General features: G+C 34.9%; 3 protein-coding genes across 3 annotated transcripts; all 3 read left to right on the forward strand.

The window, feature by feature from the left end:
• The first annotated feature begins 1,306 nt into the window (after positions 1 to 1,306).
• LOC126701105 (two-component response regulator 24-like) lies at positions 1,307 to 2,120 on the forward strand. Its single transcript, XM_050399241.1, has 3 exons — positions 1,307 to 1,383; positions 1,434 to 1,641; positions 1,950 to 2,120. The coding sequence occupies exons 1-3, from the start codon at positions 1,307 to 1,309 to the stop codon at positions 2,118 to 2,120; spliced, it is 456 nt and encodes a 151-aa protein (XP_050255198.1).
• A 12,525-nt stretch (positions 2,121 to 14,645) lies between these two features.
• Positions 14,646 to 15,608, forward strand: LOC126700289 (two-component response regulator 24-like). Its single transcript, XM_050398370.1, has 2 exons — positions 14,646 to 14,954; positions 15,263 to 15,608. Exons 1-2 carry the CDS (start codon positions 14,667 to 14,669, stop codon positions 15,431 to 15,433), a joined length of 459 nt encoding a protein of 152 aa, XP_050254327.1. The 5' UTR covers positions 14,646 to 14,666; the 3' UTR covers positions 15,434 to 15,608.
• Positions 15,609 to 22,634: 7,026 nt separating this feature from the next.
• On the forward strand, positions 22,635 to 23,381 carry LOC126701106 (two-component response regulator 24-like). The gene is made up of 2 exons (XM_050399242.1): positions 22,635 to 22,922; positions 23,211 to 23,381. Exons 1-2 carry the CDS (start codon positions 22,635 to 22,637, stop codon positions 23,379 to 23,381), a joined length of 459 nt encoding a protein of 152 aa, XP_050255199.1.
• Positions 23,382 to 24,914: the final 1,533 nt, after the last annotated feature.

Genomic DNA, 24,914 nt, shown 5'->3' on the forward strand with positions numbered 1-24,914 from the left:
AAAAAATGTAGCTCGAGTTTGTTGAGGAAGAAAAAAATGTTTAGGAACAGAGATTGTAAGGTTGAATTTATTCAACCATCTAATTGGCTTTATTCCGTGCCAAATTTGCTTGTAATTCAGCATTTAGTAACCCTGTATTTAGGTGGGTTTGTTGTAAGGGTAGTGAGTGAGATAGAGTGAAGATTGCTCAAGAGTGTGCAAGAAAACAGAGACTCGCGGCTGAGACTCGCGGGTGACTCGCGGCTGCAAGCCGCCAGAAGCAGCACACGTGCCAAGCATGCTGGAAGATGAACAGTCATGCTAGCTGGAGCACTACAGGACAAAACAGGACAACTGGCCATACGGTTAACTCGCGACTGGATCTCGCGACTTAGTCAAGCCGCGAGGTCAAGCCGCGAGCCACCCCTGTTTTGTAAAACCTGACGTTTCACATTCCTCTCCCACTCCAGTATAAATACCCCTTTTACCCACGATTGAAAGAGAGCTTCCAGAGAGAATTTTGAGAGAGAAACCCTAAAGAAAAACAAGATTGTTTCACCCATAATCTATACCTTAGAGTCTCTTCAAATTCCTCTACTCTCTTCCTCTCCATTGTCAAATCCTTGAGAGGCATTATACCAAACCTGGTTCTCACCATCATCATCACTGTGAGACAGTTGTTTGGATTTCTGGGAAGCAGTTAGGAAGGAACCAATCTTCATTGGTTGATGCTACGGTCTAGTAGCGGAATCCGGGAAGCTAGAAAAGAAAAAGGTTCGGCGCAACCTCGTTGGAGCAAGAAGCTTGGAGGGCTTAGGTGCACTGGGTAGATTAGGCTTGGAGGGTCTATTGCTGTCCTTGTATCCCAACTGTATTTTCTAGTGGATTGTTTACCGCTTGGAGGGCGGCGGAGAGGTTTTTCGCCGAGGACTTCGGTTTCCTCTTCGATAACACATCGCGTGTTGTCTTTGTGTTTGCATCTTCCTTCCTCTCTATCTTTGCCTTTTTATTATCTGCTGTGGTTTTATTTTGTTATGGCTTAGATAGTCTTTAACCAATTTCGTATTATAGCATGTGTTAAGTTTCCGCACACTAGTTGTTTGACATATTGCTTGTATTGGTTAAGTTGTAATTTGGGAGTCTAAACGTTCATAGGTGTTTTGTACACGTTTTTGAACTTTCAGAGATGTATTTTTCATTTTTTGGATAATTTCAGTTTTGATATCACTTAATTATATGACCTATTGTTTGATGTAATTATGTCTAAATTAGTTCATTTTCATTCCCATCTTATTGTGTAGAAGTTATTAGTTGGATTTAAGAAGGAATGGGAGCAGAAGTTGATCATATTTGCCCCACTGGAATGAGTGGAGGCTCAGCTGAAGGGAATGACAAGAGCGAGGGGCAGCGCTTTTCCTGCAAAAACAAGCTGACAGCGCTTTTCCCATTTGAAGATTTCGCCTTAGGCCTCCAAAATGCTTAGGCCGGCCTTATCATAATGGAGGAGTATGCCAAATCATACAGACGGGACTCCTACGTTCCTATGGTGTGGAAACAGAAGTTGTAGAGACTGGGGAGGCTGTTGTGGAGCTCATTGCCTCTGGAGCAACTTTCAATCTCATTATCATTGAGATGCTTCTACCTATCCTGAATGGCCCTGAGGTATATATTACATCTTTCTATTTTATCTTTTTAGCTAAAGGGCCAAGCTTAATTAAATATCTAGTTATTCACAATCAACTTGTTATAATAAGTATCTTCTGATATGTCAAGAGTTTTGTAACTCAATTAGTTCCCCTGATATTTTTAATGCAGTAGTCCAGGTTCAAATGTTCCCTCCCATGTTATTCTAAAAAAATAATAATATAGTGTGATACTCATGCTACTTCATTCTTCATGTACAATTTAACTTTCGATTTATTGTACTTTAGCCAAAAGATAATAATATCTTGTTCCATCTTATATGTTAGACTGTTAGGCAGATTCGTGCTATGGGTGCTCAAGGCAAGATTTTGGGGATCACTACATTTTTTGATGAAAGGGACCAACAAGAATTTCTTGCTGCTGGAGCAGACGAGTTCATTGAAAAGCCATTGTCACCAGAAATTGTGATCCCAATCATAAGGGGGCTCGACAACTAGATGTGAAAATGCACATCAAAATAGCTAGAGAACTTATTGCAATGCAGCCAATGCTAATTCCTATCATATCATATCGTACCGTTATTATATTCTATGTTATGTTCTTCTTTTGGACTGATGTACTCATATGTCATAGGCACTTGAAGTAGACATTCGTCTGTGTCCTTATCTTTAAAAAAAAAAAAAAAAATATATATATATATATATATATCTAAAAGCTGAAGCGTAGCATTTATTGTTGCTACGCTCTAATTAAGCCATATCAGCATCCACGTCATTATCTTTTTTCTTTCCAATTTTACTATAATTTTTTTTAACATTCACTTAATTTTTAAATATTTACACTTTCTCCAACCTTTCTTCTTCTTTTACCTTTTCATCGCCCCACTACCCTCTACTTTAATATCATTATTCATCTTTCCCTTCATCTTTCTTTATTTGTCTCTTCTTATTCATTTTTTCTTACTATAAATTTGTCACTCTTTGTTAAAACATATGTGAATTATGTTGGGAACATATGTGAATATAGAATTGACTAATCCTTTCACAAAACACACTTTACTTGTAATTGTGTAGATTTAAGATGTGTTTAATGCTTCAAGGAAAAAGGTTTCAAGTTCAAGTGTTAAAACTATGCAAGTTTGTCCAAGAATCAAGTGAAGAAGTGTTGGATTTTAAAGCTTGACAGCTAACTCGACAGCTAGTATCTATTGAGGTTTAAAAGGCTGTTTAAGCCCGATGCTCGACAGCTGCTCGATAGATAGGGTATCTATCGAGATTTATGAAAATCAGTTTTTCAGATCTGATTTCACTCCAATTCATGAATAGATGTTTGAGCTTTCTTTTCTCACAACCGTAAACATATATAAGGATTGTTTTAGGGGTCGTCACAGCTGATGCACCTCAATGCAAAAGTTTTTCACAAGCATATTGTGAACCAGAGACATATGCCCTAGTTCATCTTTTTCTTCAAGAAGCTGCTGTGTTTGTACACCTAGGGTTTTGTAACCAAGGAACTTCGTGATCTTCATCGTGTAGATGAACTGAAAAACTTTGCAGCTAACATCCTTCTTAAGTTGGTGAGTAAGCTGCGTACCGGGATCCGTTCATCGAATTGTTAGTCACGTACTGGGAGCCATGCATTGAAAGGAGAGATTGTCACTACAGAATAAGTCCAATTGGGTATTGGGGTAAGGATTCAACTGTAGGTTGGTATAAGATACTACGATTCCTTTACTTGTCGTTGTGATAATAGGGAATTCTCGGGAGTGGTGACTTTAAAATCACCCGGTGGAGTTTTTGTTGTGTAAGTTTTCCCCATTCGTAAACAAATCACCGTGCCAATTTATTTTCCGCTGCATTTTAACTTAATTGGTGATTTGTTTGTGCTACCAAGCCTATTGCATACTAATTGAATTAATTAATTAACTTGGCTAATTAATTGATTAATTCATCACAAGGGGTCAATACATTCTTGGCCTGTCACTCTCTTTCATTATTTGCATAGTTTTTCCTCACAAAAAAGTTATTTCTCTCTCTCTCTCTCTCTTTCAATTTTTTGGTGGATTTTTATTTTTCTTGCGTCTCTACTTTAGGTTTATATTTTTTGTGTTTTTTGGAACTCTAATTTAGGTTAATACGATTTAGTTTTGTGTTTTAAGTTATTATTATTTTTTGTTCTCTTTGATTGTTAAATATTATCCGATTACATTATAAAGAATTAAAGATAGTAGATAAGAATATAATATTATTCTATTACATAGCATGATTTGAATAATTTAGTGTTTATTGTTATATCTTTTAATTAATTAATTTTTTCTTCTCATCTTATTTTATTCAATATTGAAATTCAACCAAATCCTCCTTATCATTAAATTATTTATATTCTCTCCCTTTTTGTTTTAAAAAATAAAAAAATGTAATATTTTACTTAAATTAAAAAAAAAAAATTGTCCTCATAAAATTGTACTCATTTTTTTTAACATTTACACTTTCTCTAATCTTTCTCATTCCCTTTACCTTTTCATCTCCCCAAACCTTCTACCTTAATATCATTCTTTCTCTTTCCTTTTATCTTCCTTTATTTTGTTTCTTTTTATTATCTTCCTCTTAGTATAAATTTGCCATTCACTCTTCCATTCTTTGCATAATTTACCCTCACAAAAAAGGGTTATTTCCCTCTCTTTCTCCCTCAGTTTTTTGGTGGATCTTTTTTATTTTTCTTGCATCTCTACTTTAGCTTGATCAAGTTTTGTGTTCTTTAGAACTCTATTTTGGATTGATGTGATTTAGTTTTGTGTTTTAAGTTTTTTGTTGTTGTTGTTAACTTTGATTGTTAAATGTTATCCTATTGCATTATAATGATTTGGATAAGTTAGTGTTTATTGTTATATATTTTATTTTTAATTTTTTTTCAACATTTGAATTCAGCCACATCCCCCATATATATCATTAAATTATTTACATTTCCTCTACTTTTTTATATTAAACATATAATATTTTTCTTAAATTCAATAAATAAAATTGTTCTCATAAAGTGGAGTAATGCTAGGGAAACACTCATTCTCACACCCAATGCATCAAAGGAAAAATGGAATACAAAACAAATGTCAATTTAGAAACACTAAATTAAAATAAAAAACTAATAATGCAAATTTAATGTCATAGAATCATCATCAAATTTTGGAAAACGATAGGTTGCCAATGGGGTAGAGAGAGAGATGGAAAAGAAAGAAAACATTACAAAGTAATAAAAAGTAGATAAACAAAAAAAAAAAAAAAATCAAATGTCAATTAGTAACCACTAATTGGAAAACAAAGAGGTTGTAAGGAAAAGTATAAAATAAAATAGAAATGACCATACGGAGAACATTAAAAACTTTATATTGTAATAAAATAAACCGTTAAATCCACTTAAAAAATTAAATCAATAATCAACAATTAAATACAATCATAGTACTAAATTTAAACTTAAAACTAATCTAACTCTAACTATGGAAACCATATTTCTAATCATAACAAAAAAAGAGATGTTCTCTGGTAATAGTAGAAATTACATAAGAAATAAAGTTAGAAAATTTTTAAATCCCTTTTTTGACAATTCATCTAACCATATATATATATATATATATATGTAAAGGTTTAAAAAAAAAAGGTATATTTAAGGTTTTTATTAACTTAAAAACTAATGAAAAACCAATGGTTAATAACTAAAATTATAGTATTAAAATATTTAATGAGTTCATTCTAAAAAATTTATCTTGCGCAACACGTGGATATGCGACTAATTTAAATAAAGCTGTCCTCTAGGTTTCTTGCAAATTTTTGTATCACATTTTTATCCTCTATTTTATGCTCTTTTCCTTCTCATTATTATTGTTACTACATACAAAGTTGACAATTCTCTATTGTATTTGATGTCAGACTACCTATATGCGATCGCTGTTAGTTGATCAACTGAGGGACGGAACCATGATTTCATCTTTAGGGGATCAAAGTGTGAACAAAAAGGCTTTAATAGCTAAAGAATGGAGAATATATATGTTAATGTGTATAAGGGTATGTGGGCTTTAGGCCCACCTTGTTTACTTGTATAGCACACTTACTTGTACTACACATTTTGCCTTTTATATAAAAGACACTCATGTATATTCTATAATTCGAGAAATGCAATACACTTATTCAGTATTTCTAACATGGTATCAGAGCCATTGCTCTAATTTTATTGTGTCTTGCAGTCTTGTTTTGTCGGTATTTTCCGCTGCCTCAACTTCTGTGGTCAGTAAACCCTTTCAGTGCCCTTGGGTTGAATCTCCGCCGCCAGAAGCTCCTCCTCCACCGCCAAAACCACTGCCATCATCGGATCTATCACCTCTGAGCTCCGATTAGGACATAAGAAATATCACTGTGTATTATTTCAATCCCTCTACACAATGCCGTCGGAAACTTCCTCATCTGATCATCCATGCGCCACCACGTGCCGGTCAAAGTTTCTACAAAATCATCCACGCGCCTCACGCGCCATCAACATTGCTTCGATCCTGTCGCCGTTGCCTCTATCGGAATCTTCTTTCTTCGATCTACATAGTCGGCGAAGAACCGGCCTCATAGGACATTTCACGCGCCCTCACGCGCCGCTTAAATTTCACTGCAACGTAAGCTACGCGCCACACGCGCCGCTGGGTCACTTGTTGACGTCATCACTGCCATGTCAGCATCCATGTAAGCCCTTGCTGACGTCATCAGCTTACGTCATCTTGCTGACGTCATCATTGGGAGTTGACCGTTGACTTTTTTTTTCAGTGTTGATTTTTTGCCGTCCAGGTGCTCCTTACCCAGTTTTTTGCGTAGATTTCATTTTTGTAGTCCATTTTTGCATATTTTGCTTCTAAATGAAGAATAAGGACAAGTCTTCTTCCTTTTGCAACAATCGTCGCCGACAATCCAACAAACGTTTTTGCAATTTTTGCAAACGTTTTGGCCATAATATTGAGACTTGCTATCAACGCAACAAATTAGCTGTTTCCATTTCTGCTGCTACAGTTGCTAACACTGAGAGTGTCCAACCTATGGCTCCCGTCTCTGCAAAGTCTGAGTCTTCTGGATCCACTTTCACCATTTCTAGAGATGACCTTATAAATATCATCGCCAATGTCATTTGTATGGTTGGTAATGCATCTTATTCCTCTTGTCTCTCAGCTTTATCTGGTATGTCTCCTACCTCTTGGCTTATGGATTCTGCTTGTTGCAATCACATGACACCTCACTGGTCCTTATTTTTTGACCTTAAACCTGCACCGCACCTTCTTAATATTCGCACAGCAAATGGTTCCACAATGTCTGGTCATAATATAGGTTCCGTTGCGACCTCCAATCTCTCGGCTCCTGGAGTCTTTAATGTTCCTGACCTTTCTTATAATTTATTTTCTGTTGGACAATTAGCTGAGTTGGGTTATCACATTATCTTTGATTATTCTAGGTGTATTGTGTAGGATCCGAGGACGGGACGGGAGCTTGGGACCAGTCCCAGAGTTGGGCGCATGTTTCCCGTGGACAACCTTCGTCTTCCACTTGTTACTCCTGTTTCTGTTGCTGTAGTTGCTGCTGTTCCTTCTATTCCTTCCCTTGCACTTTGGCATGCTCGACTTGGTCATGCATCTTCTTCTCGGGTACAACAATTGGCTTTTAGAGGTTTGTTAGGTTCAGTGTCTACAGAAAATTTTGATTGTGTTTCATGTCAGTTAGGAAAACAACCAGTTTTTCCTTTCAATACTAGTGAATCAATATCCACTGATATCTTTGACCTTATTCATTCTGATGTTTGGGGGCCTTCCTCTGTCTCTAGTATTGGTGGATCTCGATATTTTGTTGTCTTTGTTGATGATTACTCTCGCTATAGCTGGATTTTTAATATGAAATATCATTCTAAATTGTTGCAAGTATATTCTAATTTTGCAAAAATGGTTGAAACTCAATTTTCCAAACGTATCAAAATTTTCGATTTGATAATGCTCTTGAGTACACTTAATATGCTTTCCAAGCTGTTTTGTATTCCTATGGCTTGTTCATCAACTAACTTGTCCAGGTACCTCTCAACAAAACGGTAGAGCCGAACGAAAACTTCGTCATATTCTTGACACTGTTCGTGCTCTCCTTCTCTCTGCCAAAGTTCCTGCTCCTTTTTGGGGCGAAGCTGCTCTTCATGCTGTTCATACTATTAATTGCATTCCTAGCCCTGTCATCCAAAATCAAACTCCATATGAACGCCTTTTTGGGTCACTTCCAGACTATCACCACCTTCGCTTCTTCGGTTCTGCTACTTTCGTTCTTTTTCAGCCACATGAGCATAACAAACTTGAGCCTCGGTCAAGGCTTTGTTGTTTTCTTGGCTATGGCGAAACTCAAAAGGGGTATTGGTGTTATGATCCTGTCTCTTATTGTCTTCGTATCTCTTGCAATGTTGTCTTTTGGGAACATCGCCTCTTTGTTGAGCTCTCTCACTTCCGTGCCTCCCTATCTTCCTCCTCTGTCTTAAATCTCTTTCCAGATGAGGCACATATTCCTTCTATAGCTGCTTCTGATCCTCCTATAGTTGCTCCTGATTCTCCTGTAGACTTCTCTGTCCAACCACCAGATATCACTGATCCCTTTCCTAGTTCACCCTTTAATGAACAGGTGGAAGATGAACAGGTTGAAGACGAGCTACCCAACCCCAACCCTGAGCTTGGGTCCCCTGCTCCTGCTCCGCCTGAAGATCTTGCACAAGACATTCCACCTCGTCACTCAACTCGGGTAAGATCTACTCCTGCACATTTACTTGATTATCATTGTTACACTACCCTTGCTACACTACACGAGCCTCACACCTATCGTGAGGCTTCCACTGACCCTTTATGGCAGATTGCAATGAAAGAGGAACTTGATGCATTATCTAAAAACCATACTTGGGATTTGGTGACACTCCCCCCTGGGAAATCTGTGGTTGGTTGTAAGTGGATCTACAAGATTAAGACTCGCTCTGATGGGTACATTGAGCGTTGCAAAGCTCGTCTTGTTGTAAAAGGGTTTACACAGGAGTATGGGTTTGATTATGAAGAGACATTTGCTCCGGTTGCTTGTATCTCATCTGTTCGTGCCCTCTTAGCTGTTGCTGCTGCCAATAAATGGGACATTTTTCAGATGGATGTCAAAAATGCATTCCTTAATGGGGATTTAAGTGAAGAAGTTTATATGCAACCTCCTCCTGGTCTCTTTGTTGATTCAAACAAGGTGTGTCACCTTCGACGTGCACTTTATGGCCTTAAACAAGCTCCACGAGCTTGGTTTGCAAAATTCAGCTCTACCATCTCTCGCTTGGGTTATATGGCCAATCATTATGATTCTGCCTTATTTCTTCGTCGCACTGACAAAGGCACTATTTTACTTCTCTTGTATGTGGATGATATGATCATAACTGGTGATGACCTCAGTGGCATTCAAGAACTTAAGGATTTTCTCAGTTAGCAGTTTGAGATGAAAGATCTTGGACATCTCAGCTACTTCTTGGGTCTTGAAATCACTCATTCTACAGATGGACTTTATATTACTCAAGCCAAGTATGCTTCTTAACTATTGTCTCGAGTTGGACTCACTGATAGCAAGACTGTTGACACTCCAGTTGAGCTTAATGCACATCTAACTCTCACAAAAGGGAAACCATTGTCTAATCCCTCTCTTTACAGACGCTTGGTTGGCAGTCTAGTTTATCTCACTGTCACTCGTCCAGACATTTCCAATGCTGTTCACCAGGTGAGCCAGTATTTGTCTGCTCCACAATCGACTCACTATGCTGCTGTTCTGCGCATTCTTCGGTACCTAAAGGGCACTCTCTTCCATGACCTTTTCTACTCTGCTCAATCTCCTCTTGTTCTCCGTACATTTTCTGATGCTGATTGGGCAGGAGATCCCACTAATCGCAGGTCCACCACTGGTTATTGCTTTCTTCTTGGTTCTTCCTTGATTTCTTGGTGAAGCAAGAAACAAGCTCATGTGGCCCGTTCCAGTACTGAAGCAGAATATCGTGCCCTTGTTGATACCACATCTGAGCTCCTTTGGCTACGATGGCTTTTCAAAGACTTAGGTGTGTCCACATCTTCTGCTATTCCTCTTTATTGTGACAACCAGAGTGCCATTCATATTGCTCATAATGATGTCTTCCATGAACGGACTAAACACATTGAGATCGATTGTCATTTTATCCGTTATCATCTTGTCCATGGTGCTCTCAAGCTGATCTCAATCTCCTCTAAAGATCAACTTGCAGATATTTTCACCAAGTCACATCCTAAGGGACGTTTTCGTACTTTGGTTGACAACCTCAAATTGGTCTCACATCCATCTTGAATTTGAGGGGGGCTGTTAATGTGTATTAGGGTATGTGGGCTTTAGGCCCACCTTGTTTACTTGTATAGCACACTTACTTGTACTACACACTTTGCCTTCTATATAAAAGGCACTCATGTATATTCTATAATTCGAGAAATACAATACACTTATTCAGTATTTCTAACAATATATATTCAATTGTAACTAAATACAAGAAAAATAAAACTAGCAGTTATTTAGTGTTGTCCAAATATAAATAAAAGATAAGATTCAATAAGAGTTTCTATATACATTTCAACTTAATATTTATCAAGATGTAATTCAAATTTTTTTATAAAAAAAAAAAAAAAAAACCAAAAATCATCTATGATGAATTTTGTACTAAATTTTGCAATAATTCCCTTTACTCTAAAATAATGGCTATACTGAATTATTTTACATAAAAAAATTATTTTGTCATCTTCAATTTGAAACCTGATTTTAGCCCCCAATTTTATTTATTTATTTAAACAATTTTGAAAACAAAAAAGAAATGATAAATTGTTGAGTTCAATGAAAGAAAAAAAAAAATAAATTCGAGAAAATGAAAAAACCAAACTATCATAGCCTCAACCCAACAAATAAACTAGGCTTATGACAAGGGCCATGGCTGCTGCGCAATTATAAAGGTTTCACCTTGTGAGTATGCAAGACCTTGCTAAAGTGTGACCTCAAATAAAAATTAAGAAAGAATGGAGTTGCATAAAATACTAAATACCATAGGTCTGATCTTATTGTGAAATTATTCTTAAACTCTCTCATATGCCCCTACTTTAGTGAAAAGCCCAAAACTTCATATTCCTCGCAATTTGAAACAGAAAAGAGAATAAATGAGGTGAAATTGTCCACTCAATAAAATTTATAGGCTTTGCATCATATCAATAAAAACAATGGATTTCAATGAAGTAATAAATAACACATTTCTTTGGATTCAAAAGTCATGCATGCGAGATATTTCCACATCATCAAATCACTTACCTAACCTTAGAATAAGGTTTTCCAAATCATCTTATTAGACTCATTCACGTTAATTATTACCTCGCACCCTTGGCGTGTGATGATCATTCTGTAAGTATGTGTATGTGGGGTGTGGCGGGTAAGGACTGGGTTTAAGCCTCTAAGAAGGAGATTTATGCACATACACATAGATTATGGTAATGTAGAAGTCTATCTCAGATTTAAAAAAAAAAACTCATTCACGTTAATCTCAATAAATAGAGGCGAAAACAAACTCTAACTCTATTAAAATAAAAATACTACAAGTTTTATCACATGAAGTTTACAAACTAATATAGTAATGAATGTAATAGGTGCAATTCAATCAAATCGTAACTGAATATTTGAATTGACTCTTTATAATTGATAACATATGAGTTTGTAAACTCAAAGTACTAAAATTTGCAGACGGCCAACCTTTGGCGTTATACACCACTTTCACACACTCACACTTCCATTGACCCAAGACATTCAATCCAACCAAAACCCACAATAATCCAAACCACTGTCTCATGTTTGGCACTCTTTGGAGGAAAAGGCAAGGGTCGAGATCAAGGGAGGGAGGACTGAATCAATGGCAAATTTGGACAAACAGAGAAATAAAAATAACAAAGTGACAGATTGATAAGAAAACGAATATTGAGAGCTGGGTTTTCAGTATTGGCTGTTAGATTTATTTTCGGTGGAAATTACTGTTAGAAACTGAAAAACGCAGGAAATTGGCCACGATATGAGAGATAGGAGAGCAGCCTTTTGGACACTTTTACCGGGATTAATTAAGAGTTTCCTGTAAACTAAAATTTTTTCTTTGAAAAGCTTTATTTTATAGTTACGATAGTGGATTGATGGTCACCCAAAAAAAAAGATAGTGGATTGATGATGTGGCTTAATATATTTTCCTTCTATTATAAAGGAAAATTCATAATTTACATTTTACTAGGCTACAAGATTTTCATTCCCAGTATAATATAAACCTATAATTACCCAATTACAAAAAGAATGTGAGAATTTAAAGAACTTTACATGGTTAAGTACATAGGAAATCTAGAGAATTTTGAAATTAAGGTTCATTTGGGAACAACTTATTTAGCTAAAACTGAAAAAGTGTAGAATAAAAATTAAAAGTTAGTTGAATAGTACAATGAGACCATAAATAGTATTAAAAAGTGCAATAGGACTCATGAATAGTACTAAAAAGAAGCTAAAAATTCAAATAAGCTGAAGCAAATAAGCAAATTCCAAACATATTATAAGAATACAATTATGAAATAATAAAATAAAGGTACATATCAAAAGAACTGAGAACATGATAGAACGTTTTTAAGATGATCCTAATCCCATTTGTAGGAATGCAACACGACGTACTGCATTGATGCAGCCTATGCATCGTTGTTTCGATTGTCAGAGAGAATTCTGCACTCAGCTAGCTTGCATGAGTGCCAGGAATTTACGGAAATGCTTCATTGTCGTCATTGGAATGGAAAAATGACTTCACCTAGTTTGAAAGACTATCTCGACATGTTTCTCTTGAAGGAGAAATATATAGCCATTATTATTGAAATATTCCCATTGACTATTCACTTCTAGGAGGTTGTAGGAAAATTTCGTATTAGCCTAATGATTGAACCTTCTTAATTTTTTCTCTTTTATGAGACTGTTGTTGCATGGTGGATGAAGGGTTTTTACTTTTTCGTGAAATAAACATTTAAAGCTCATCACCATTATCAAAAGAAGAAATGTTTTCCTCTCTCGATAATAGAACCATCACTTTGTCTTGTTTCCAAGATCTTTTAATTTATTACGATCGCGCACCCTTGGTACGGTAGCCACTCTACAAGTATAAATGCTTGTGAGATGTTAGGGGCAAGGGCGGGGGTTCAAGTCTCTTGGAGGGAACTTCATACACATACACTTATATTAGACTAGAGTAGAAATTCTATCTTGTATAAAAAAAAAAAAAAAAGAAAAAAAAAACTTTTAATTTATTACTTGAGAATCATATATAAATTTACTGTATGCGTATTCCCCTCTTTTTTTTGCTAAGTACTGTATGCGTATACAAATCAAGGTGGAGAAAACAATGTTATTACAACTAATAATATATTTGAACTCATTTAGAAGCATTTTATTTAGAAGGTTATTTAAATACTACAACAAATTAGTTCAAAAAATTAAAGTAGTCAAAGCAAGCGTGCAATTATCTTATATTCTACAAAAGTTTCTGAAAATGAAATATTAATGGTCTTAAAATCAGTTGTCTTAAGCTTTACCATAAATGAAAGCAGCCTGGATCCTTTTAGTCAATTATCATAGTTATGTTCCTGTGTTGTGAGTATTGTTCAACAAGATAACAAAAATACTACTAAAGACTATATGCAATATAGAAAACACTAAAGCGTGAAGTTATGCAACTTGTATTTAAAAATGAACTAAAACTGGTTAATATTATGTCACTCAACATATGGATAGTTCAAAGCTAAGTTGGTGAGAAGAAATTTTTCACTGAAATTTATTTTGACCACAAGCAAAAAACAGTCTCATGCTTTATGTCACCATTAAATGTAAGGTAGCTTGCAAAGTTTTAAGTTCATTTGTCCAACGGCAACGAATTATATGTATGCCATTGTATAAATAAATTGACTTATATCTACTGGAAAACTTAATTTTCGGTTGGTCCTTAAAATATAAAATGAGATCCTAGTAAACGAGAAATTTCATTGTTAATTTTGAAAAATGCGAAATTTTGAATGGGGTGAAGTTTTTAATTTATGTATGCACATTTATAAAAATAGAAAAAAAAAAAAATTAGCATGTTTGGCAGGTGTCGATCATTAGTATTTTGTTCTTGTGTCATAAAAATGCCCAGATGTATGAAAATCTTGAACATCAACTTCATAAAAAAAAAATCTGGCTATCAGATTACAAAACATCTTTTACTACAGCTATGTTACCGCGAATCTCAGGTTTCTGCACTCTCTTTTTGTCACCTTCTGTACATTTTATGCCCACTGGAGATGATAGTACACAGAAAATGTTAGCTGCTTCATCTATATAAGCTAATTTAGAGGTACTTGCATTATCATCAGCATTGAGCTTTCAAGAGTCTAGTGGTAAGTCACAATATTACCTAGAGTTGTCCTAAAACAGTGCTGATGGTTTCTTTTTAAAAATATAAATTTCCCCCTTCTAATTTAAATTATTATAGTTGTGTCCTCACAATATAAGTGCACGTACGTAGTTGTTCCTGAATTCCTTAATTTCATAAAGTTCTTGCATTTCTAGACAGATGATGTTGCTATTCGCAGTTGGAACGAAAAGAGCTTTGGCCCTACTTTACCAAACGTAGTGGCGACAATTGAATTCTTATTAGTTTTATAGCTCTAAATTATAATCGTGTTGGCCGATGAAGTCTTTGCAAGTATTTATCTCAAAAATGAAGCTCAAGTTGCTATAAAAAAAAAATGAAGCACGAGTTTATTGAGGAAGAAAAAAATGTGTAGGAACAAAGATGTATTTTTCATTTTTTGGATAATTTCAGTTTTGATTTCACTTAATTATATGACCTATTGTTTGATGTAATTGTGTCTAAATTAGTTCATTTTCATTCCCATCTTATGTGCAGAAGTTATTAGTTGGATTTAAGAAGGAATGGGAGCAGAAGTTGATCATGTTTCCCCCATGGGAATGAGTGGGGGCTCAGCTGAAGGGAATGACAAGAGTGAAGGGCTGCGCTTTTCCTGCAAAAACAAGCTGACAGCGCTTGTGGTGGATAATGGAGGAGTATGCCGAGCCATACAGACGGCACTCCTACGTTCCTATGGTGTGGAAACAGAAGCTGTAGAGGCTGGGGAGGCTGCAGTGGAGCTCATTGCCTCTGGAGCAACTTTCAATCTCATTATCATTGAGATGCTTCTGCCTGTCCTGAATGGCCCTGAGGTATATATTGCAACTTTCTATTTTATCCTACCAGCGCAAAGGCCAAGCTCAGTTAATTATCTAGTTATTCATTATCAACTTGCTATAATAAGTATCTTCTGATATGTCAAGAGTTTTGCAACTCAATTGGTTCCCCTGGTATTTTCAATGGAGGAGTCTAGGTTCAAATGCTCCCACCCATGTTATTCTAAAAAAAAAATAATATAGTGTGATACTCATGCTACTTCAGTCTTCATGAACAATTTAACTTTCGATTTATTGTACTTAAGCCAAAAGATAATAATCTCCTGTGCTATCTCATATGTTAGACTGTTAGGCAGATTCGTGCCATGGGTGCCCAAAGCAAGATTTTGGGGATCACTGCATTTTTTGATGAAAGGGACCAACAAGAATTTCTTGCTGCTGGAGCGGGCGAGTTCATTGAAAAGCCATTGTCACCAGAAATTGTGATCCCAATCGTAAGGGAGCTCGACAACTAGATGTGAAAGCACACATCAAAATAGTTAGAGGACTTATTGCAGTACTAATCCCTATCATATCATATCGTACTGTTATCTTTTTCTATGTTATGTTCTTCATTTGGACTGATGTACTCATTTGTCCTAGGCATTTGAAGTTGACATTTGTCTGCGTCCTTATCCTTTAAAATTTAAATAAAACTGCGTCCTCTAAGTTTCTTGCGATTTCTTGTATCACATGTTTATCCTCTATTTTATGATCTTTTCCTTCTCATTATTATCGTTACTACATACAAAAATGCCAATTCTCTATTGCATTCGATGTCAGACTACCTATATGCCATCGTTGTTAGTTGATCAATCGAGGGACAAAACCATGATTTCATCTTTAGGGGACCAAAGTGTGAACAAAAAGGCTTTAACCACTTAAGAATGGGGAATATATATATATATATATATATATATATATATATATATATTCAGTTGCAAATAAATACAAGAAAAATAAAACTAGCAATTATTTAGTATTATCCAAATATAAATCTAAGATAAGATTCAACAAGGGTTTCTTTATACAATTCAACTTAAATATTTATCAAGATGTAATTCGAATTTAAAAATAAAAACAAAAATCTTCTATGATGGATTTTATACTAAATTTTGCAATTGTAAAGTTGTGATTTACAACTATGTTTTATGTTGGCTTTTTTCCATGACAAAAAGTGTTGTAATTGCTTTAATTTTGTTCATTGTATTTTGTAGGATTTTATTGTATTGGGTTTAGTATTAAGTTGGTGAAGAATCGAGCATGAAATGAAGATTAGTGCAGTTTCGCGACTAGCTCAAGAGAAGTTCTCGAGAAGAGTAACCTGCGAAAAAGGGCACGTGAGAAGCACATGCTGGAAGCTGAAGAGTCAAGTGCCAGCTGCATTTCGTGAGTGCTTCGTGAGATAGGCCATCTTGCGAGGTACCCTCGAAACGTCCTGCCCGAAGGATTTTAAGTGTGACTTTCTTATCCTTCACCCATACTATATATACCCTCATTACCCATAAAAGTAAGAGAGGCTATTCAGAGAGAAAAACCCTAGATAGGTTTTCTACAACACAACACACCCATCTTTTAGAGAGAGAGAGAGCTACTCATCTTTAGTGAGAAATCATTGTAGCCTCTTCTCCTTCCCTCTCCCATTTTCATACTTTGAGAGGAGATTTGTACCCAAACACAACCCACACCTATTCAGAGTGTAGAGAGTGTTTTGGAGCTTGGGAAGCTTTGGAGATTTGCCAAAAGAAGCCGGTGAGGCTTGGCGGATGCAATAGGGCGTATTGCGGGATCCGGAAAGTTAAAGTTAGAGAAGACATGACTCTGAGAAGTTAGTTGGTAGTAGGAGTTTGGAGGGCTCAAGTACATTGGGTAAACTAGACTTAGAGGGTCTTTTGTTATTCGTGTACTCCAACTTTATTTTCTAGTGGATCGATTTTGACTTGGAGGGTTGCGGAGAGGTTTTTTGCTGAGTTCTTTGGTTTTCTCTTCAATAATACGTCTTGGTGTTAACTTGAGTTTGCATCTCTCTTCCCTTACCCTTGTGCTCTACATTTATTGCTTATTGTTCATGTTTGTGCACTAGAGTAGTTTCGATGATTGCGCTTCATTTATTCTTGTTCCACACTTAGATAAGTTAGAGTAAAAGCAATCTAGTCGTAATTTTTATTTTGGGGTCTAAAAAATCTCTTGTGTTTTAGCACAAATCTAAGCTTTTAGCAATAATTCCCTTTACTCTAAGATAATGGCTATACTGAATGGTTTTACATAAAAAAATTATTTTGTCGTCTTCAATTTGAAACATAATTTGTAGCTGTAATTTTTATTTTTATTTTTTTTATTTAAAGAGTTTTGAAAACAAAAAGAAATGATGAATTGATGACTTCAATGAAAGAAAAAAAAATTTGAGAGAAAAAAAAAAAAAAAAAACCAAACTATCACACCCCCAACCCAACAAATGAACTAGGCTTATGACAAGGGCCATAGACAATTATTTCACCTTATAAGTATGCAAGACCTTGCTAAAGTGCGACCTCAAATAAAAAGGAATAATGGAGTTGCTTAAAATACTAAATACTATAAGTCTGATCTTATTGTGAAATTAATCTTAAACTCATCTCATGCCCCCACTTTACTAAAATCCCCAAAATGTCATATTCCTCTCAATTTGAAATAGAAAAGAGAATAAATGAGGTGAAATTTTCCACTCAGTAATTTTTTTTTTTTTTTTTTTTTTTATACAAGATAGAATTTCTATTTTAGCCTAATCTTTTTTTTATTTTTTATTTTGGATACAAGATACAATTTCTACTCTAACTTAATCTAAGTGTATATGTCTGTGAAACTCCCTCTTGGAGAGTTGAACCCCAACCCTTGCCCCCCATACCCCACAAACATTTATACTTGTGGAGTAACCATCGCACCAATAGTGTGCGGTGGTGTCCACTCTGTAAATTTATAGGCTTTGCATCATATCAATAAAATCACTGGATTTCAATGAAGTAATAAAGAACGCATTTGTTTGGATTCAAAAGTCAATCCACTTACCTAACCTTAGAATAAGGTTTTCCAAATCAATCTTATTAGACTCATTCATGTTTATTACTACCTTGCACCCTTGGCATGTGATGACCACTCCAGAAGTATAAATGTTTGTAGGATGTAGGTGGTAAGGGTTGGGTTTAAGTTTCTAAAAGAGAGCTTCACGCATATACTCATAGATTAGGGGTAGTGTAGAATTCTATCTCCGATTAAAAAAAAAAAAAAACTCATTCACTTTAATCTCTATAAATAGAGGCAAAAACAAACTCAAACTCTATTAAAAAAAGAAAAGAAGATAAAGGTACTACAAGTTTTATCATATGAAGTTTACAAACTAATGTAGCATTAATGAATTAATATAATTGGTGCGATTCAATTACTTCATAATTGAATATTTGAATTGAATTTATATAATTGATAACACATGAGTTTGTAAACTCAATGTACTAAAATTTGCAGTTCTACATTCAAAAGACAGGTCATCTCACCCCTCGGACAGCCAACCTCTGGTGTTATACACCCTCCACACACACTCACACTTCCATTAACCCAAGACATTTAGTCCAACCAAAACCCACAATAATCCAAACCACTGTCTCATGTTTGGCACTCTTTAGAGGAAAAGGCAAGGGTTGAGATTAAGGGAGGAGAGGACTGAATCAATGGCAAAGTTGGACAAACAGAGAAATAAAAATAAGAAAGTGAAAATTGTATGGGAATGTGGTAGAGGAAACTCGTCGTTAAGCTTGCAAGTTTCATTTTTGTAGTTTTTCTCATGTGCATCGGGGTGGAAATAAGTTAGGCCACGCCCTCGCTAGAAGAGCAGTTCATCTGTGGGTTTAGATGTTTGGGTAGAAGAAGTACCCATTGAGTTGGAGAGTGTATTCCAAACTGATAATTAAGAGCTTACCTTTTTCTAAAAAAAAAAAAAAAAAAAAAAGAAAAAAGAAAGAAAGAAAGAAAGTGACAGATTGATAAGAAAAGGAATATTGAGAGCTGGGTTTTCAGTATTGGCTGTTAGATTTATTTATTTATTTTCGGTGGAAATTGCTCTTAGAAACTGAAAAATGCAGGAAATTAGCCATGATATGAGAGCTAGGGGAGCAGCCTTTTTGATTCTTTTACTGGGATTAAGAGTTTCCTGTAAACTAAAATTTTTTCTTTGAAAAGCTTTATTTTATGGCTACGGCAGTGGATTGATGATGTGGCCTAATATATTTTCCTTTTATTATAAAGGAAAATGTTTTTTTGTTTAGACCCTTAAAATCAGATTGTTTAACCTAATTAATTAATCAAGTAGTTACTTAGGTTGATTATTCAAATATAAGTTAAACACATACAATCATATCACTAAGTGAAGAAAAATAAAGAAGACAAGCGATATGATGACTCAGGAAAACCAATAAAATTGTTCAGTTTCATGGTAAAAAACTGGGGAGAATTTAACCGAGTTATCCTTAAGGTAAACAAATCCACTAAGATAATATGGAAGTTTACAATAGGTTTTCTCCCTAAAATCTAAAACTACCTCTTGTAGAACTTACTCACACGACTATGTACAACTTTGAATCCATGGATTCTTCTATCTTGAATCTATAGCACATAAACTCCCCGTTTGTGACTTTGAGATCCCCCTCAAAGGTTTTAGATCACTGTCAGTAGTTGATCTTTATGCAACAACTTGTTTTCGCCAGTTCTTGATTGTAGATCTCGTTCCGGTAGATGCTTGTTGAGTTAGAAGGTTACAAAAATCTCTCAGATTTCACAAGAGTAACGCACAAGACTTCCAAGAACTTCTAAAATGTAATTAGGGTTTCCCTCTTATGCCAAGTATTGTTTAACTCAAACCCTAAACGTTTTCGCAAGCTTTGGGCTTAAATTCAAATTTCCAGACCACGACTTTCGATCGGTCGAGCCTGTCTTTCAATTGATCGAGCTTGACAGAGTCTGAACTCTTCATTCTGTAGCTTGACTATTCTTGAAATTTGACTTGAACCATCATGATCAATGTCTAACACCTAATCTAGACAAGTTTTATTCTCAATTTGCCAACATAAATTTGAAATCTAAATATTTAATCCTAAATATTTAGAACCTAATAGAAAATTCATAGTTTACATTGTACTAGGCTATAAGATTTACATTGTCAGTACAATGTAAACCTATAATTACCCAATTAGAAAAAGAATGTGAGAATTTAAAGAACTCTACATGGTCAAGTACATAGGAAATCTAGAGAATCTTGATACTAGGGTCTGTTTGGAAATATCTTATTTAGCTGAAACTGAAAACTTTTTATTGAAAGTGTAAAAAAATAAAATTAAAAGTTAGTTGAATAGTACAATAGGATCCATGAATAGTATAAAAAAGAAGCTAAAAACTCAAATAAGCAAATCCCAAACACACTATAAGAATACAATTTTGAAGTAATAAAATAAAGGTACTTAACAAAAGAACTGAGAACATGATAGAACGTTTTTAAGATGATCCTAATCCCATTTGTAGGAATGCAACACGAGGTACTGCATTGATGCAGCCTATGCATCGTTGTTTGGATTGTTAGGGAGAATTTTGCACCTAGCTAGCTTGAATGAGTGCCAGGAATTTACGGAAATCCTTCATTGTCGTCATTCCAATTGAAAAATGACTTCACCTAGTTTGAAAGACTGTCTCGACAGGTTTCTCTTGAAGGAGAAATATATAGCCATTATTCTTGAATATTCCCATTCACTATTCACTTCTAGGAGGTTGTTGGAAAATTTCGTATTAGCCTAATGATTGAACCTTCTTTTTTCTCTTTTGTGAGACTGTTGTTGCATGGTGGATGAAGGGTTTTTACTTTTTCGTGAAATAAACTTTAAAAGCTCATCACCATTATCAAAAGAAGAAATGTTTTCCTCTCTTGATTATAGAACCATCACTTTGTCTTGTTTCCATGATCCCTTAATTTATTACTTGGAGAATCATATATAAATTTACTGTATGCGTATTCCTTTTTTGTTTTTTTTTTGCTAAGTACTGTATGCGTATTCAAATCAAGGTGGAGAAAACACTCTTATTACAATTAATAATATATTTGAACTCATTTAGAAGCATTTTATTTAGAAGGTTATTTTAATACTATAACAAATTAGTTTGAAGAATTAAAGCAGTCAAAGCAAGCGTGCAATTATCTTATATTTTACAAAAGTTTCTGCAAATGAAATATTAATGGTGCCAAAATCAGTTGTCTTATAAGCTTTACCATATATGAAAGCAGTCTGGACCTTTTAGTCAATTACCATAGTTATGTTCCTGTGTTGTGAGCATTGTTCAACAAGACAACAAAATTACTACTAAAAGACTATATGCAATATAGGAAACACTAAAGTGTGAAGTTATGCAACTTGTTTCTAAAAATAAACTAAAACTGGTTAATATTATGTCACTCAACATATGGATAGTTCAAAGCTAAGTTGGTGAGAAGAAATTTTTCACGGAAATTTATTTTGACCTCAAGCAAAAAGCCAGTCTCATGCTTTATGTCACCATTAAATGTAAGGTAGCTTGCAAAGTTTTAAGTTCATTTCTCCATCAACATTGAATTATATGTATGCCATTGTATAAATAAATTGGCTTATATCTACAGGAAAACTTAATTTTCGGTTGGTCCTTAAAATATATAAAATGAGATCCTAGTAAATGAGAAATTTCATTGATGATTTTGAAAAATGCTAAATTTTGAATGGGATGAAGTTTTTAATTTATGTTTGCGCATTTATAAAAATAGAAAAAAAAAAAAAAAATTAGCATGTTTGGCACGTGTCGATCATTAGTATTTTGTTCTTGTGTCATAAAAATGCCCAGATGTATGAAAATCTTGGATATTAACTTCATAAAGAAAAAATCTGGCTATCAGATTACAAAGCATCTTTTACTACAGCTACGTTACCACGAATCTCGGGTTTCTGCACTCTCATTTTGTCACCTTCTGCACATTTTATGCCCACTGGATAAGATAGTACACAGAAAAATGTTAGCTGCTTCATCTATATAAGCTGATTTAGAGGTACCTGCATTATCATCAGCATTGAGCTTTGAAGAGTCTAGTGGTAAGTCACAATATTACCTAGAGTTGTACTAAAACAGTGCTGTTGGTTTCTTTTAAAAAATATAATTTTCCCCTTTCTAATTTGAATTATTATAGTTGTATCCTCGCAATATAAGTGCACGTACATAGTTTTTCCTGAATTCCTTAATTTCATAAAGTTCTTGCATTTCTAGACAGATGATGCTGTTATTCAGAATTGGAATGAAAAGAGCTTTGGCCCTACTTTACTAAACAGAGTAGAGACAATTGAATTCTTACTAGTTTTATAGCTCTATATTATAATTGTGCTGGCCCATGAAGCCTTTGCTAGTATTTATCTCTAAATTGAAGCTTGAGTTCCTATAAAAAAAAAAAAAAAAAAATTGAAGATTGAGTTTGTTGAGGAAGAAAAAAATTTGTAGGAACAGAGATGTATGTTTCATTTCTTGTGTAATATCAATTTGATTTCACTTAATTATATGAGCTATTGCTTGATGTAATTGTGTCTAAATTAGTTCATTTTCATTCCCATCTTATTGTGCAGAAGTAATTAGTTGATTTAAGAAGAAATGGGAGCAGCAGTTGATCATGTTTCCCCCATGGGCATGAGTGGAGGCTCAGCTGAAGGGAATGACAAGAGTGAAGGGCAGCGCTTTTCCTGCAAAAACAAGTTGACAGCTCTTGTGGTGGATAATGGAGCTGTATGCCGAGCAATACAGACAGCACTCCTATGTTCCTATGGCGTGGAAACAGAAGCCGTAGAGACTGGGGAGGCTGCACTGCAGTTCATTGCCTCTGGAGCAACTTTCAATCTCATTATCATTGAGATGCTTCTGCCTGTCCTGAATGGCCCTGAGGTATATATTACATGCTTCTATTTCATCTTATTAGCTAATGGCCAAGCTCAATTAATTATCTAGTATTCATGATTGTATTGTTTGATACATCAAAAGTTTTGTAACTCAATTGGTACCTCTAGTATTTCCAATGGAGGAGTCCTGGTTCAAATGCTCCCTCCCTTGTTATTCTAAAAAATAAAATACAGTGTGATACTTATGCTACTTCAGTCTTCATGAACAATTTAACTTTCCATTTATTGTACTTTAACCAAAGATAATAATATCCTGTTCCATCTTATATGTTAGACTGCTAGGCAGATTCGTGCCATGGGTGCCCAAAGCAAAATTTTGGGGATCTCTGCATTTTTTGATGAAAGGCACCAACAAGAATTTCTTGCTGCTGGAGCGGATAGGTTCATTGAAAAGCCATTGTCACCAGAAATTGTGATCCCAATCATATGGGAGCTCGACAACTAAATGTGAAAGCGCACATCAAAATAGCTAGAGGACTTATTGCAATGCTAATACCTATCATATCATATCGTACCATTATCTTTTTCTATGTTATGTTCTTCATTGGGACTGATGTACTCATTTGTCATAGGCACTTTAAGTAGACATTTGTCCGCATCCTTATCCTTTAAAATTTAAATAAAACTGCGTCCTCTAAGTTTCTTGCAAATTCTTGTATCATATGTTTATGCTCTGTTTTGTGTTATTTTCCTTGTCATTATTATTGTTACTACATACAAACATGCCAATTCTCTATTGCATTCGACGTCAAACTACCTATGCAATCGCTGTTAGTTGATCAATTGAGGGAAGGAACCATGATTTCATCTTTCGGGGACCAATGTTAATAAAAAAGCTTTAACCACTTTTGAATGGGGAATATATACCTTCAGTTGTAAATAAATACAAGAAAAATAATACTAGCATTTATTTAGTGTTATCAAATCTATATCTATATATTACTAAAAGCTGAAGCGCAGTGTTAAATGTTGCTGTACTCAGGTTGTGCCACGTCAATGCCCATCTCATTTCCACCGTTTTTTTTTCCTACAATTTTAAAATAGTTTTTTAAAAATTTCAGAATCATAATAAATCTATAAAATTAAAAATAATAATAAATCTGTATAATAAATCCCAGCCCTATCTCCACCATAAAGCCCACTTTTTATCTATTTAATTCCATCATAAAACCCAAACCCAAAGCCTTTTCAACTTAAAAGAAAAACAGGAAAATTGAAATCGTGAAATAGGGTACGTAGTGTAGGGAACGGTTTGAACTTTTGCTATACGGTTTCACACCGTTTCAACCTAAGGAAAACCAGAAAGTCTGAAACCGTGAAGGGAAAGAATCTGATACCATTTGAAACTGTGAAAATCTCCCCACCTTCTTGCTCTATGGTTTCACAGTAACGGCCGCCTATCTGTCTTCCTTCCTTTCTGTTTTCCTCTCCTCATTGTATATAAATACTAACAGAACTTGGATGATTCGGTTGAGGTATCTCTAAATCCCAGTTCTTTTTGTGCTCCATTCTTTTGCTAGATGTTTTTTGTTTCCTTTTTTTCATTTTGTTACTGCCTCTTTCATGTTGTGGTGTAGATGATTGTTATGCTGAAATTTTGATTGTTGGGGCTTTTAATTGGAGCTCTAAGTTGTACATTTTGTTATTGCCTCTTTCATGCTGTGGTGTGGATGATTGTTTTGATTGCTGTGGTTCTTAATTGGAGCTTTGTTTTGACAGTTTGAAAGACAACCATACGGTTTGAACTTCTGCTATACGGTTTCACATCGTTTCACTTCTGCAATACCTAGAAAGTCTAAAACCATGAAGGGAAGGAATCTGATACCATTTGAAACAGTGAAAATCTCCCCACCTTCGCTGCAGAAATATTGCCAATAGATTATCTTTTGATTTATATGAATTGGTAGTAATGCATGTCCAATAGATTATCTTTTGATTTATATGAATTGTGTAGGCTATTCGGATTGTCTTATTTCTA

This window comes from Quercus robur, chromosome 9 (assembly GCF_932294415.1).
Source record: "Quercus robur chromosome 9, dhQueRobu3.1, whole genome shotgun sequence".
In the NCBI taxonomy this organism is placed as follows: domain Eukaryota; kingdom Viridiplantae; phylum Streptophyta; class Magnoliopsida; order Fagales; family Fagaceae; genus Quercus; species Quercus robur.